This window comes from Podarcis melisellensis (assembly GCF_964234715.1).
Source record: "Podarcis melisellensis genome assembly, chromosome: 7".
NCBI classification, from domain to species: Eukaryota; Metazoa; Chordata; class Lepidosauria; order Squamata; family Lacertidae; genus Podarcis; species Podarcis melisellensis.
This window is the reverse complement of record NC_138539.1, coordinates 15,531,024-15,547,613: the sequence shown is the minus strand read 5'-3', so window position 1 is coordinate 15,547,613 and position 16,590 is coordinate 15,531,024. Positions and strand designations below refer to the sequence as shown.

The window sequence follows — 16,590 nt, the reverse complement described above, 5'->3', positions numbered from 1 at the left end:
GCCCAAACCACACCAATCAATTATACAAACAGCTAACCACGCTGAGAGGTGCCCGTGCAGTCTGGGCTGCAGAGAAAGTGAGGTTAAGGCAATATGATGCAGCTATAATGCTGAAGTGGAGCAGATGCAGGCCTCTAACACTATCTGACAACTTCGTATGTGATGCTCTGACATAGGGCTCAAATATAACAAATAAATGCAAATTGTTTAGGGCACCAAAAACAGAATGCTGGCTCTCCCTTAACCATGGTTAGGTAGATAACCAAGGGCAGTCAGTGGGATCACACACTCTGTGGAGAAAATTTCCACCTTCCTGCAGTGACATGAAAAGCAATGCATTCCTACACATGCCTATACAGAAGTAAGTCTCAGTGAGTCCATTGTGGCTTACTCTCAAGGTTAAGTATGCATGGGATTGAAGCTTAATGGATAGCTCATGACCAATGTCAGCTTTGGTTAAAGGCTAAACCTCTTAACTAGGTTTTGTTAACCATGTTCTTGTTTACAAACCCTGGTTAAGCAAGTCAGAGGTAGCTGCAACATAAAATATATTCAAAGCTTGCTTTGATGCCATGTGGATGACAGTATACAAGATTTAACACCTGTACATGTATTTATCTTAGATGACAACACTTTGGTCATTAAAAAAAATCAATAAAGTTTGTTTTAAAAAAGGAGAGAAGGGGAAGAGGTTGCTAACCCATGATTCTCTAGATGTTGCAGGACTCCTCCCACAATCCCTGACTTTTGGTCATACTGGCTAGGGCTGATGGGAACTGTAGTCCAAAAACCTGGAGTGCCAAATCTTAGTCACCCCTGTTGAAAGCCATTAATTGAAGATGGTGCTGATGTCAGTACAGACATTAATTAGGCGGGGGGAAGGGAGGGAGTCTGCTCTAGAAAGAGAGCCCACAATTATGGTTGGCATAAAACTTATGTGGCCAAGAGGAAGTTCATGGTCTGAGGGCACCATCCAGTTGTGTATTAACGGTAATAAGCTTCATAGTCTGCTTTTAGGGTCACATTTTTTATGGAAGGCACTGAAATTCAAGTATTTTTTTATTTTTTTTAAAAAGGAATTATAAATAGGAAATTTTAAAAATGTCCAAACACTTACTTGTAACATGAACTCCATGCTTATTCTGTTTTCTATGAGTCTCATGACTAGGTGGGCTTTGCACTGGAACATAGTGTAGTACTCCCATGATAATGTGTGAGGATGCTTTATAGAAAAATGCAGGTGTGATGCAGGGCTGGAAAATGAAAATCAATATCATTTCAGGAATATTTAATTTTGCATTTTAAGGGTAAGTCCCACATACAGCAGAAAGTTCAAAAGTAAAAATTCAAAGAGTCAGACAGGATTCTCCTAATTCAACAATTGAAAACTAATTAATTAAAACTCTGATTATATTAAGAACAGAGGCTCAAGAAGTACGCTCACAAATTTTACTCAGTGTTTTTAAAAAAATATTCTCAGGTAAACTTTGGGTAAAACTAAAACTATATGGGTAAATTGCAAAATATTAAACATTCAACATCAGCAGTTTACTTCTGCCTGTAACAATCTATGAACAGTTCAGACAGGAGCACAGAAGGGAGGAAAGAGGAGAAATAATGACTATCCTATATTCTCTTTCATTGAGTACTTTAAAAAAGATATGAGCAGACCCTTTCCGCTAAGTAAGTCAGCAGTAATTACAATGGGGTGGTACTCAATTAAGTTTACTCAGAGTAAAGGTAAAGGGACCCCTGACCATTAGGTCTAGTCGTGGCCGACTCTGGGGTTGTGGCGCTCATCTGGCTTTATTGGCTGAGGGAGCTGGCTACAGCTTCTGGGTCACGTGGCCAGCCTGACTAAGCCGCTTCTGGCGAACCAGAGCAGCGCACGGAAACGCCATTTACCTTCCCGTCGGAGTGGTACCTATTTCTCTACTTGCACTTTGACATGCTTTCGAACTGCTAGGTTGGCAGGAGCAGGGACCGAGCAACAGGAGCTCACCCCGTCGCAGGGATTCGAACCACCGACCTTCTGATCAGCAAGTCCTAGGATCTGTGATTTAACCCACAGTGCCACCCGTGTCCCTCCTTACTCAGAGCAGACACAATTAAATTAATGGACCTATCTTAGATACGTTCATTAATATCAATGGGTCTACTCTGAATAGCACGTGTTACTCCTGAACCTCTCCTTTGAGCCACCAAAAGCCGTCATCTCGCTGCTGGACCTTAGCCATTCTTAGCCATCACTAGCCACCTCCAAACTGCCTAGCCAGCAGTGCTTCAAGCAGCAAACCAGTGGTAAGGAGCCAGTGAAAAGGATCTATAACATATTGGAGAAGAGGTATTTAAGCGGCCTTTTGCTTTCAATTAAAGCCTCTTTAATAAAACTATTCTCGGACATCTGAATTAGGCAACTCAAGTTGAACAACTGTTCCCTTTCATCTCATATTGCTTATAAATCCATGTTGCCATCCCAATATAACCAGTTTAAGACTCTGGATGTAGTATTTCAGCACCATTTAATGAGCAATAAAGTCACCTCCCTCCATATGGCTACATAGAATGAGGTTCGTCAGCCATATGCTCTAATATTTTTTTAAAAAAAACTGCAGTATGCTCAAAGCTGATGTGCATCAGTCATTAGAAGGACTCTAGTGCTTGTAAAAATAGCAGAACGTGTGTTTTAAAGAGATTTTCACACCTGTAGCAAAATAGTTTCCCTTTCCTTTGAAAGGTTTTTACTCTACTTAGCATATATTTTGTTAATATACTTCCATTCTGTAATTCAAAGAAGGCAAATGTTTACCAAGGATGTCCTTTATGGGACCATTAGGTAGCTGAGGTAATGAAGCCTTTGGCCAAATGTCTCATTACTCACCTGAAGAGTGTGTGTGTGTGTGTGTGTGTGTGTGTTCGTTCGTGTGTGTATTATTGGCCCTATAAATCTCCTAAACATACTTGTCCTTTTCTTTTCCTCCACCAAAGATTGGATGAAGTAAGACTCCACCGGTCTTCAGTTCATACACAACTATTTTGTCCAGTTCCTGAAATGCAAATAATAATAACAATATTGCAAAGGTGTATTTGGCTACAAAGAGAAGACAAGCTATACATGGTCTTGTTGAAGCATATTAAAATTATGAGCATATTCAATTTGGTTTCCATCATTTCCCCTCCTTACAAATGTACCCATCAGGGGAATACTGTGCATTCAGATCACAAACCCTTCCCCTTTTAACTCAACTTCCACTACTTCATATCAAAGATAAGCAGGCACAAACATTATCTGCAAAGAGCAGAACTGCACACCACTGTGGTTTTTCAAGTGCATTTCAGATAATCCTGGGGTGCCCAAGAGACAGCTTGGGCACCACTATTAGTTGCCCCTGCAATGTGTGATTGCCAGAGAGCACTGAATGAATTATAACACACACACACACACACACATTTTCTACACAACCCTTGAAAAGAGAGGCAGTTTGCCTTCCTTTCCATCTGCTGCTTGGTACCTTACTCTCAGTGAACTGTTACTGAAAAATTGGGTGGGTTTTTTTGGGCGGGGCAGATCTGTAAAAAAACCCAGTGCAATATTCCGACGACAACATATGAGGCTGTTTAAAAGGGGAAATGAAGACAGGGTGCAGGGTTAGAAAATTAAATCAAGATCACTTGAAAGCTTTTTATGGCAAAACCCATCACACTTGTTGACAGATATAATAAAGACACGCAAGGAAAAGAGGCAGATGGTCTGGACTAATTCATAAACCATGCACTTGGCAGAAGGGTGTAGGACCCCCTAAAACAGAGGCCTAATTCTCACTAAGGTAGAAAACCAGTATCTGGGCTGTTCTTTCCTCAGACAGCAAGTCAGGGCTCACATGATTGGATGCTCGTCTGCAGGGGTGGGGAAAGAACTGCTGGGTCCTACCTGAATGGCTGTTCTGTCGCTACAGCAGGGCATCACTGAGGGGGTTTAGTGCCACCCTGTGGCTTGCAAGGGTGGGTAATTACCTTTGACCCAAGGGTGGCATGGTGGGTTGCTAACACACTTCCAGAGAGAGAAAAACCTGATCTGTTAATGCTTATGTAGCCAACCCAATATAACATAATGCTTCCTCAAACAGAGGAACACATTGAGGTTGAATTTTGACAAGACAGAAGTGCAGGCAAAAGTCCTATTCTCGGCCCTTGCCCGTCCCCTCAGGCACAAGACACAGAAGGTTAACCCTTCACTACACCCAACAGGAAGTATTGTTTTTGGGGGACAGGAGATGGGCAGGTGTGGAGGACTCCCTGGTCCTGAATGGGGTAACTGTGCCCCTGAAGGACCAGGTGCACAGCCTGAGAGTCATTTTGGACTCACAGCAGTCAATGGAGGCGCAGGTCAATTCTGTGTCCAGGGCAGCTGTCTACTAGCTCCATCTGGTACGCAGGCTGAGACCCTATCTGCCCACAGACTGTCTCGCCAGAGTGGTGCATGCTCTAGTTATCTGCTTAGACTACTGCAATGTGCTCTATGTGGGGCTACATTCGAAGGTGACCCAGAAATGACAACTAATCCAGAATGTGGCAGCTAGACTGGTGACTGGGAGCGGCTGCCGAGACCACATAACACCGGTCTTGAAAGACCTACCTTGGCTCCCAGTACGTTTCCGAGCATTCAAAGTGTTGGTGCTGACCTTTAAAGCCCTAAATGGCCTTGGTCCAGTCTACCTGAAGGAGTATCTCCACTCCCATCATTCTGCCCAGACATTGAGGTCCAGCGCTGAGGGCTTTCTGGCGGTTCCCTTACTGAGAGAAGTGAAGTTACAGGGAACCAGGCAGAGGGCCTTCTCAGTAGTGGCGCCCACCCTGTGGACGCCCCCCCCATCAGATGTCAAAGAAATAAACAACTATCTGACGTTTGGAAGATATCTGAAGGCAGCCCTGTTTAGGGAAGTTTTTAACGACTGATGTTTTAATGTATTTCTAATCTTTTGTTGGAAGCCGCCCAGAGTGGCCAGGGAAACCCAGCCAGATGGGCGGGGTATAAATACTAAATTATTATTAATAATTATGATGATGTCACCCAAAGCAGCTTCACTGGTCAGTTACCCAGGGAACACTGTTTTGCCAAATATTTCTAGAACTGCACACATAGGTATTGTGTAATCTCCCACTTAATTGTGACAGCTTCACCTTAAAATGCGTCAATGGAAAGGATAGCTCCATTCGTGCATCCCCTTGTGTATCTGTGTAAAAGGATAAAGATGCTTTCAAAATCCATCGGGGTTCATTACCTCCTTGATCCAGTGCCGATACTCATTTACACCAAAGGTTTTCTTCATCCAGAGGCCATAAATATAGCCAGAGATTCCTTTCAACACCCACTCATCTGACCTGTAAGCGAAGAAGCAACGCAAGAAAAAACCCTCTTGATTTACAGAATCTCCATGCTGAATGCACTCTTAGTGAAAATACTTTAAAAGCTAACAACTCTAACCATCTAAATAAATAAAGGACTAATGAACCAAGAACAGATGTATATATCCTGGCAGTAAGTGACTCAAGAAAGCCTTAACTGTAATTAAAATCTAGGCAACTACATCTTTTGGTATCTTTATTTAAAATATTCTCTAGCATACAGAAACTTAAAAAATCTATGTAAGTAAATAGACATTAAGAGCTTGTAGGTTATCTTGCAAATTTAAGAAACCCCAAATGTGCTATGATTGCTGTGATAGCTATAGAATTTATCTGCATTTATGCCTTTTTATAATGATTAACATACCCATAGCCAAAATTCGACGTGGGAGTTATCTATTTTAAGATGTACTCACCAAGACATTCTAGATATGAAACAGCCAAAAAACTGCTGGGCCAGAGCCTGAGCCAAACATCTCCTGGTCAGCGGGGTCTCATCTATTATCATTGCACTGTGCAAAAGGTTTGTGCTAAAGGAAAAACACAAACAAGCATATGCACAACGGTGGCAAACAAAATCTTCAGGAGAGACAAAACCCTCCACCTCAGTTTAATCAAGTAAACATGAACAAATAATAGCAGAATTTTAACAAGCGAAGTATAAAACAGCTTTCTTAAGTCTTATATGGCTCAGCTTCACATGCAACATGAAGCCAAACAATCACTAAGTGTGAACCAACAGGTGTGTGTACTCAGAGTAAAAATCACGGCTGCATCCCTCCTTTGCCAAATGCACTTTGGACTATGGTCACAAAATTAAAATTGGGAACATTTTAAAACACCCTATGCTTCTAAAACTAGCTGTTAGTGGCACCCGCCCTGTGGAATGCCCTCCCACCAGATGTCAAAGAGAAAACTTTTAGAAAACATCTTAAGGCAGCCCTGTTTAGGGAAGCTTTTAATGTTTAATAGGCTATTATATTTTAATATTTTGTTGGAAGCCTCCCAGAGTGGCTGGGGAAACCCAGCCAGATGGGCGGGTTATAAATAATAAATTGTTGTTGTTGTTACTATTATTAGTGTTATTACTATGCATTGGATTGAAGTCAATCCGGCAATAATAATAAATGTCACAGGCATTTAACGTTTTGGTGCTGCCATGTTATTTACAATTCTTATCTCATCAGTCGATTCTATGACAACCTTTGGCATCATTTTATAAGCTGGAAACTGAATTGAAATGTGGAGCTAGCTCAAAGGCATCCCCTGCAAGTACGGAGCTGAGTTTCAGCCAAAAGCCCAGGTCCCAGTATAATGTTATCCTTGGTCCTATGAACATAAATGATGGCACTGAGTTTCCTTTAAAAAGACAAAACAGCAAACACAAAAAACCTCTAGTGATTTGGACTGAAGTATCTCTCTGCCAGCATGAGATACGATTAAGTGTGATGGATATCTGTGCATTTCTCAAATCACTTCATTTTAGTTGGGTTAGTTTTGAGTAAAGGTAAAGGTCCAGTCGCAGACAACTCTGGAGTTGCGGCGCTCATCTTGCTTTATTGGCCGAGGGAGCCGGCATTTGTCCGCAAACAGCTTCCGGGTCATGTGGCCAGCATGACTAAGCTGCTTCTGGTGAATCAGAGCAGTGCACGGAAACACTGTTTACCTTCCCGCTGGAGCGGTACCTATTTATCTACTTGCACTTTGATGTGCTTTCGTACTGCTAGGTGGGCAGGAGCTTGGACCGAACAACGGGAGCTCACCCCATCGCGGGGATTCAAACTGCTGACCTTCTGATTGGCAAGCCCTAGGCTCTGTGGTTTAACCCAGAGCGCCACCTGTGTCCCAGCTAGTTATAAGTACTTACCTAAAAATGCTCATGGAAGCGTAAGCAGCTACTTCAACGTAGGCCTCGTCTACGAAAACTGTCTTGAAACAGGAGTAAGGATAGCGGCACGTAAGTATCTCTTCATAGAATTCAAATACTTCATGGAGATAAGATGTGGTGTGTTTGAGCAGCGGGAGAAGCTGGGGTAAACAGAAATGAGTCACCTACAACAACAACAGAGGAGAAAACCTTTTTAAAAAACAAAACCAAATTCAAGTCAGCAAATAGCTAAAAGTGAACATTAGAAAACGCTGCCAATGGAAAATATAAAGATTAGCAAGTTTGACCCTGAGGTCACCATCACTGCATGCATATAGCTTAGAGATGCAGAACATGAGGTGGTGAACTGGCTATGCAGCTTTGCTAGTCCTCCACAGCTTTCCAGAGATCCAGGAAAACAGTTACCGTGAGGCACAGCCTGAGGCTACGTACAGCAGCCTATCTGCAGTATGAAGTGTCATAAAGTAGCAGCTTTCAAGGAGTGAACTTCCAGCAATTGGAATCGACTGCAAGTTACAGCAAGAATTGGTACTTCCCAAAGATAAGGCAACAGACTTACGACAACACACAAAACTTTTATAAAGCAATAGTGAGGGGAAATAGTAATATAAATAAAGCGATAAATTTATATTCCGACTTGGAATATAAATAAGTTGCGATAAATTTATATTCCGACTTGGAATATAAATAGGTTGAGAACTTATTTTAGCTGTTATTCTATCTCTGGGCATTCAGGACAGGGAACATGATTTCTTAAGAACTAAGAAATATAACAGGACAAATTAAAAAATCACTGAAAAATCCTATATGACCAATAGTGCAAGAGTAAAACCCTAATCAATAACCACCCAAGAACCTCACACCAGGACAAATCACGTGGAATAGGATAACAACAACAACAACAATTTATTTATTATGTATAATAAATAATCTGGCTGAGTTTCCCCAGCCACTCTGGGCGGCTTCCAATTGAGTGTTAAAAACAATACAGCATTAAATATTTAAAACGTCCCTAAACAGGGCAGCCTTCAGATGTCTTTTAAAGATAAGATAGCTACTTATTTCCTTCACATCTGAAGGGAGGGCGTTCCACAGGGTGGGCGCCACTACCGAGAAGGCCCTCTGCCTGGTTCCCTGTAACCTCACTTCTCGCAATGAGGGAACCGCCAGAAGGCCCTCAGCGCTGGATCTCAGAGTCCGGGCAGAACGATGGGGGTGGAGACGCTCCTTCAGGTATACAGGACCAAGACCGAGAAGTGCCACACAGAGGCTGCCTATGAAAAGAATTACCTCATGCATGTAGGGATCAACAAGGATTTCAAATGGTCCAATGGCCAAGGAGATGTTAGATGCTGCAGTTGGAATTGTCAGCATATAATGGAAGGTCTTTTTCCTCATATCATGAGTATACACTGTTTCCACCAGGTCTCCATTTGAGACAGCCACCATTGTGGCATCCACAGTATATTCCAGTTTCCATGTGCATAGTTCAGAGTATGAATCAACACAAGGAAACCAAAACCTGGAGAGAAAGTGAAGTCATTAAAAATCATAATCATCTTCCCAATCCAAGACAAATGTTGCAGTACTGTGGTGCCTCGCAAGACGAAATTAATCCGTTCCGTGAGGCTCTTCATATAGCGGTTTTTTCGTCTTGCGAAGCAAGCCCATTGACAGCTTAGCGGGATTAGCGCTACAGCTGTCAAGCGGCTTCCAGCGATCAGCTGTTAAGCGGCTTAGCAGCGGAACAGCTGATAAGCGGCTTAGCAGCTTAAGAAAAGGGCGGAAAAAGCGGAAAAAAACCGCGGGGGGATGCAAGATTTTTTTCGTCTTGCGAAGCAACCCCATAGGGGAATTTGTTTTACGAAGCGCCTCCAAAACGGAAAACCCTTTCGTCTAGCGGGTTTTTCGTCTTGCGAGGCGTTCGTCTTGCGGGGCACCACTGTACTTGATGTGTAGGCATCTGGGGCCTTGGCTTTACTAAAACAGTACAATCCTGAAAGCAGCTGACCCTTCCCAAATCTTTGATAACTGCATTCTGTCAATGCATAAACACAGAGAACTACAAAAAGCTAGCCAGTTTAGGACTCCCGTGAGGCTACTACTCCATGATAAGAATCTCACTTCTACAATACTGAAAGACTGATTAGTCTGGGGAGGCTTCGAAAGTTGCCCTTCAGAAAAGTACACTGCAAGGCACACTTGAAATATGTTTGCACCTTGGCAAGACAGCTCCCGGGGTCCAACAGTGATGTCTTCAGTCCTTTGTTTTTTGTTCTTCTTGTTGTTGATGATACAGGGAATGTACAGATTAATTCCTCCACCACAACCACCACCCCCAAAAAACCCCAGGGGTGGGGATGGGGAATTTATTCCAGTTATCTTGAAGTGGCATAACATATAAAAAATGGAAAGCTAAACAGGTAAAACGCTAAAATTTGTCCTTTTCTATTCGGACAGACCGCCAGTCTTAGGTGCTTTCTCATTCATTTTAACAATGATAAATCAGACTCTGATAGCTCTGGAAATTAAATATACATTATTCAAAAGAGAAGAAAGGGAGGGTAATGAAGCCACCACAGGTCAACTGACCCTATATTTACTGAGCAGCACGTACAATATCTATTTTTCTGAATGACCATCAATTGAAAAGCTGCCCATTGGCAATGGGTGCACACATGGGTTATTTGTTTTCTTCCATGTAAGGAAAATGCCATGTCTCAATGGTCTTAAAATATTCTGAAATGACCGTAAAGCAAAACAGGACCTGATTTCCAACTTTCACAGCACTCTTCGATTTCAAGGCCCATGGGAAATGGGAGCATAAGACTCTGCAACTCTCACCTTGTAGAATTTTGATACCCGCAAGAGAAGACATGGGCCCCCCTCTCTGCTAAGCTTCCTTCCACGTTGGGTACCACAAAATGAAGGCCTCCTTTTGGCTGGTCCAGAGAAAAGTTGATATGTACCTTCAAGACTTTTAATTCTGCAGCAGGAAAAGAGCAGCCACGTAATAAAATATGTATTAATCTGGCATTTCTGGAAGAAACGTGGCAAACCCACCATTAACTATTCATTAACTTGCAAAACCACTTTGTACTCAGAACCTCATGGAACTAAGCAAGAGAAAAAGATGAAAGAATGAAGGTGAGATCTTTGACGATGACCCAGGACTCTCAAAGCGAAACAGAATTTTCTATTATAAAACACATTTTATTGAAAATATGCGCGGGAGATTATTTATTTTGGTATATATTTTTCTGTACACAGAAGCTAGTCTATGAGGGTTGAAGTAACTCTTAAGAACTTGCCGTAATTCACATAATCAAACAGCTTGCCTGATCTACGCCTCAAAATCAAAAGCGCTCCACCAGCATTGCAGGGCCATTGAAGCCCTGCCAAAGTGCAGCAAGGCCTGGAAAACTATTCTAGATCGCTAGCAAGTCTGTAGCACTTTCATTTTAAGGGTTTCTGGTCTTTACCATCGACGTGCTTCCAAAGGTCTGACGGCACCTTGATGCACAGCTCTCCATTTCCAGCATCCGGGTCCACAGCACTGACTGCAGCAGCATACGCATTGGAAAAGTAGTTGAGATTTCTCCTGCAACACAAAGGACTCAGAGTTCAAATTCAAAAAAGGATTTGGGGTCAAGGGACTTCACATGCTGCAAGAAAGCAGATGAAAAACGCCCACAACAGAAGTGCTTAAAATTGTCACCTCTAACAGTAACCACTTAGAAATGCCACCTCAACACTCATGGGCAGATTGTACACCCTCTTTGAAATGTCACAAGAAAAGCTTAACTGAGAAAGTCATTTGATTAGCTTGAGACAATTGCAGTGAAAATCCTCTCCATCGCTCCACTTATCATGACTTCATGTGGCAAGGGCACACGGAGCAGGGTCTGCCCTACACAATGGAACTGGAGACTTAAGCACATATGGAGAGAGGGAGTCTCCTAAATATGTCAGTCCCAGGCCACAAAAGACGTCGAAAGGGTAGGATCCAGCACCATCAATTGGGCCAGGAAGCCAAATCAGCAGCCAGCATGATTGCCAGAAAGTAGGCTGAGTATTATTCTGCCTCCTCACATTTGACAAAATAATGGTCTGAATAACTATAGCAGGGGTTGGCAAACTATGGCCCCCGGGGTCCTAAATCCGGCCATTTAAGAACCTGCTGCGAAGCCGAGACTCCCGGCGATGACGGTGGGAGGAAGAGGCTGAGCGGCGGCGGCTCTGCCAATCACAACGCCGTGCATGGTTTACCTCAGCGCGGTGCAGGGACTTCTCTGCCAATCAAATGCCGCGCCTGGTTTACCTCAGTGGCATTTGATTGGCAAAGATAAACCAGGTGTGGCATTTGATTGGGAGAGCCGCCGCCACTCGGCCTCTTCCTCCCGTTTCCGACCTGGTGCTCCTATGGGCCAAAGGGTGGAGCGGAGGAGCTCGCTTTGCCTACAAGAAGCAGCAGCGGCGGTTGTGGTGGTGGCGGCAGTCCCTGGGAAGGTAAGAGCAGTGCCCTATTTCTCTAGGTGGGGTGGAAGCCTTTTTCGTGCCACCACCGCCAGCCCTTCGGCAAATGAGGCAGGCGGCAAACTGAGAAGGTGGCTGGGGCTGGGGGTTGCGTGGGGAGGAAGACTACTTGCCCCCTTTGCCTCTTCTTCTAGCCCTGCCCCCCCTGGTGCCGCTTCTCCGGAGCCGCCACCCCTCCTTTGCCTCGGCCGTTCTCTGCATATTGAACTTGCCACCCTTTTCTCCGTGGGGCAATTGTGGGTCTGTGTGTGTGTGTTTTGGGGGGTGGCTGAAGGATGAGCAGCATGGTGGTGGGTGAGCTTGTCTGTTGAGGAGCCTTCCCCACACTGCTTTAATGCACACCATTTTATTTTATTTTACTTTACTTTACTTGTTTTATTATGCCTGCCCTTTCCCTGCCCCATTCTTCCCAGTGTGCATAGGAATTCGTTCATTCCCCTCCCCCCAAAAATATAGTCCATCCCCCACAAGGTCTGAGGGACAGCGGACTGCCCCCTGCTGAAAAAGTTTGCTGACCCCTGAACTACGGACTAGCCTGGGAGATACCGTATTTTTCGCTCTATAACACGCACCTGACCATAACACGCACATCGTTTTTAGAGGAGGAAAACAAGGGAAAAAACATTCTGAATGAAACAGTGGATGTATCATTTTTGTGCTTCATGCTGTGGCCACAGACATGTGATCTGATGATGAATTTGGGGTGACCCAAAGCAAAGATCCTGAGGATCCATGTGGATCCATGCTTTTTAACCACATTTTTGCACCATTGCAGCCCCAGGCAACAGTGGGTGCGTGATTTGGGGGGGCAGGCTGTAGCCATGGACATGCTATGTGATCTGTTGGTGAATTTGGGGTGACCCAATGCAAAGATCCTGAGGATCCATGTGGATCCATGCTTTTTAACCACATTTTTGCACCATTGCAGCCCCAGGCAACAGTGGATGCGTGATTTTTGGGGGGCAGGCTGTAGCCATGGACATGCTATGTGATCTGTTGGTGAATTTGGGGTGACCCAATGCAAAGATCCTGAGGATCCATGTGGATCCATGGTTTTTAACCACATTTTAAGTGGGGAGGGAAGGAAAAACACAGAACGGACAAGGAGCACGAGAGGGGTGTGCAGAGAAGCAGCTGGCTAAGAATGCAGGAGAGGGGTATAACGGCAGGGAGGAAAGGAAGGCAAAAGTTTTCCCTCACCTACCCACCCAAGCCAGCCAGCTCACGCACGCTCTCTCTCTCTCTCTCTCTCCCTCCTGCATGTTTTCAGCAGCACTCTGCTTTCCCCTCTGCTTGCCTGGAGGGGAGGGGCTTTCCCTGCTCTTTGTTCCGTTTGAGCAAACACAGCAAAGAAACAGAGGAGGGTAGGCAGTAAGACCCTGAGGCAGAATGCAGGAAAGCAGCCGCTTCCTCTTTTCAGGTTTCCCTTCTCCGACACGCGGTTTGAATTTTGCCTGATTTTTCGGCTCCAGGGACCACACATTCGCTCTATAACACGCACAGACATTTCCCCTTCCTTTTTAGAAGAAAAAATCTGCGTGTTATAGAGGGAAAAATACGGTATATTGATATATTGCCCAGGACCAGCATGAGGAGCAGATCACGATGTCGGTTTCACTCAGCGGTATATCGCTGATGAAACCGACATGCTTCCGTGTCCCTCCACTAGCAGCACCCCCTGGATGAAGTTGCCCTGCCAGCCGAGGGACTCAGGAGCACGGCGGTTTCATCAGCGATATACCACTGAGTGAAACCGACATCGTGGTCTGCCCTCAAACCACTGCAGAAGGAGAAACAAACTGCATCAGTGAGTGCCGATACAGCTTATTTCTCCCTCCGCATCTTTAAACTGCTTGGCTGAGGGGCACCCAGTTGCCGCTCCCTTCAGCCAAGCATTTAATGTAGCCCCCAGTCCGGCAATGGCAGTAGGATGGGGGCTCCATGAAACTGCCCACTCATCTGAGAGACCCTGATGTCTCAGCAGCATTTGATCGCTCAGCTGGGGTGGGAGGGGGGATGCTTCTTCTATGCCACAGCTGCGCGAAACCCAATGCTGCTGTGGCATCAGATGGTTCAGATGGGGGGTGGAAGAAGCCTCCCCACAGCCCCATATGAGCGATCCGATGCTGCTGAGGCTGGCTGCGGCCAATGCAGCTTGTTTCAACATTGCGGTATGTCGCCAAACTGTAATGTCTGGCTGGTGATACATTGTGATGTTGAAAATTTAACATCACCCATCACTACTATAAAGGTAAAGGGACCCCTGACCATTAGGTCCAGTCGCGGACAACTCTGGGGATGCAGCGCTCATCTCGTTTTATTGGCCAAGGGAGCCGGGTACAGTTTCCGGGTCATGTTGACAGCATGGCAAACCAGAGCAGAACACGAAAATGCCATTTAGCTTCTTGCCGGAGTGGTACCTATTTATCAACTTGCACTTCAATGTGCTTTCGAACTGCTAGGTTGGCAGGAGCAGGGACCGAGCAATGGGAGCTCACCCTGTCGCAGGGATTCGAACCGCCAACCTTCTGATCGGCAAGCCCCAGGCTATGTGGTTTAGACCACAGCGCCACCCGCTGTCTACTACAGACTGCCTTATATTACTGAAACCATTCTTATTGTGGTGCTGATCTTTTCCTAAATGGATGATAATATACAATGTGCGAGCTGTATGTTCAGTTTTAACATTTTGCATATTACGTTTCAGGCCGCAAATGCATGGAAACTCAGAGTTAAAAAAGCAACCTTCCAAAACCAAGCCACAACGAATCCCATTCATTACCGCCAACTCATCTACATCCTGTTGCACTCTAATGGTGGTGATTTCACAGTCAATTGAGCTCCTTGGCTGGGTGGCTTTGCACCATACCCTTAACAGTCTTTTAAAGGCTGATCTAATGAAGAACAGAGAATATCTTTCTTAGTTGGAGTCCTACAGCAAGTTCTTCACAGAACTAGTTTTACAAATATGTAGCATTGCTTTCTTTCCTCAATGAGCTCAAGTTCATCTGCTAAGAGATACTTTTCAAAACTAGCAATATCATGCCTGAAACAAGTCAATAAAATTCAGCGACTAAAAGGAGGGAATAAAACTGCCCTTTCCCCATTTGACTTAAAGGTTTATTAGTTGCTCCACTATAGCTTACTTTTTTACAATATGCCCAACATGAGCACTATCCACAAGGTTCGAACACAAAAAAGAAGTCACAATACTTTCTTTCCCACACCAACTCATCTTCCACAGAAAAGGAGGGTTATGTACAATAAAAGGGTTTGAGCCAAATTAAAACCTCTCAAAAATCAGACATGACCTCATTTCAAAGCTTTCCTTCCACCTCATTCCGTACCCACCACATACTGAGTAAACTTCATTTTGAATTTTTGAAATCTAACTTGGAAAACTCAAAAGGCTAAACTGATTATTCATGAATATCCCAGAGGTTATTCATGCATAGTCCAGAGGATGTAAACACCTCGGTCCTGAAGGACAAACCAGAAAGAATTTTTGACCATTTATTAAGAAAACATGTTAGCTCAGTTTTTAGCCTTTGATAATACTATGGCTGCTGCACAAATGGTGACTTGCATGTATAAATAAGCAATTCCAGCTCAAACATCACAGGCAGAACTTTCACTACCATCTCATGCCTTCATAAAACATGATACTCTTCCATGGAGTCAATTCATACACTCAGAAAGGAGTCATAGAATGAGATGATCAACAACAATCAATGTTCATGGTGTGCAAATTAGCCCTAGCTTTCCAATCTTGCTTTTTTAGTTGTTGAAATCTATCCGAATCTGAAGGCTTGGAGCATGTTACTACCAGCTAAGTAGCAAGAGGAACAACAAGAAGATACCCACTACAGTGGTACCTCGGTTTTTGAACAGCTTAGTTCCCAAACAACTCAGTACCCGAACACTGCAAACCCGGAAGTAGGTGTTTTGGTTTTCAAACTTTGACTTGGAAGCCAAACGTGCTCATGAGCTTCCATTTTTACCGTTGTGCAGCTCATTTGAGTCCCCCACATAGTAATTAAGGCTTTTTTCATCTTGTTTTACCCTTGCACAGCAAATTTAAGTCCCCCCCCATCATAATAAACGTTTTTTCATCCCATTTGTAACCTTGAGCAGCTAATTGAAGGCCCCCCCATCATAATTAAAGCCTTCCATTTCTGATTGCAGTGTTCTGAGGAGATATTTGGTGCTTTTGTTTTTTCTATTTTTTGTGTTATTGTTTGTGTGGCTTTTTCATTTTTGTGGCTGTGGCTTGTTTTTCATTTTATGAGTGATTGATTGATGTGTGACTGCAAAAATGGATAAAAGCCCCCCATCCAAACAATGACTATCATCAGTGCAGGTAAGAAAAAAAAATAATCATCTACAATACTGCCTTATTTATTTTATCGTACAGAAAATTGATCACTGCTTTCATTTTATGGATCAATGGTCTTGTTAGATAGTAAAATTCATGTTCAATTGCTGTTTTAGGGGTTGTTTTTAAAAGTCTGGAACGGATTAATCCATTTTGCATTACTTTCTATGGGAAAGTGCGCCTTGGTTTGGGAACGCTTTGGTTTTGGAACAGACTTCCGGAACCAATTAAGTTTGAGATCCAAGGTACCACTATATTTCAAGTCAGAACTACCACATGCTAACTTATCACTTTACACTTTACATTTGCTATTTTACTGCCACTTTGGAGAGGTCCTGTTGAAGCTCCCTGCAATCCTTTTTATTTTATTTTGTTTTACCATCTT

The 16,590-nt window shown here is 43.8% G+C and overlaps 1 protein-coding gene and 1 long non-coding RNA gene across 2 annotated transcripts in view; one reads left to right on the top strand and one right to left on the bottom strand.

The window, feature by feature from the left end:
* LOC309374270 overlaps positions 1-16,590 on the top strand; it is a 251,011-nt gene that overhangs the window by 145,006 nt on the left and 89,415 nt on the right. The window lies entirely within an intron of this gene.
* TAF2 (TATA-box binding protein associated factor 2) overlaps positions 1-16,590 on the bottom strand; it is a 63,429-nt gene that overhangs the window by 37,670 nt on the left and 9,169 nt on the right. Inside the window, exons 4-11 of the mRNA XM_081918670.1 lie at positions 10,777-10,895; positions 10,139-10,280; positions 8,585-8,816; positions 7,274-7,458; positions 5,823-5,936; positions 5,283-5,382; positions 2,962-3,047; positions 1,118-1,253 (exon numbers count right to left, since the gene is read on the bottom strand). Coding sequence (XP_081774796.1) covers positions 1,118-1,253; positions 2,962-3,047; positions 5,283-5,382; positions 5,823-5,936; positions 7,274-7,458; positions 8,585-8,816; positions 10,139-10,280; positions 10,777-10,895 — 1,114 coding nt within the window. The remainder of the gene's footprint in view (positions 1-1,117; positions 1,254-2,961; positions 3,048-5,282; positions 5,383-5,822; positions 5,937-7,273; positions 7,459-8,584; positions 8,817-10,138; positions 10,281-10,776; positions 10,896-16,590) is intronic.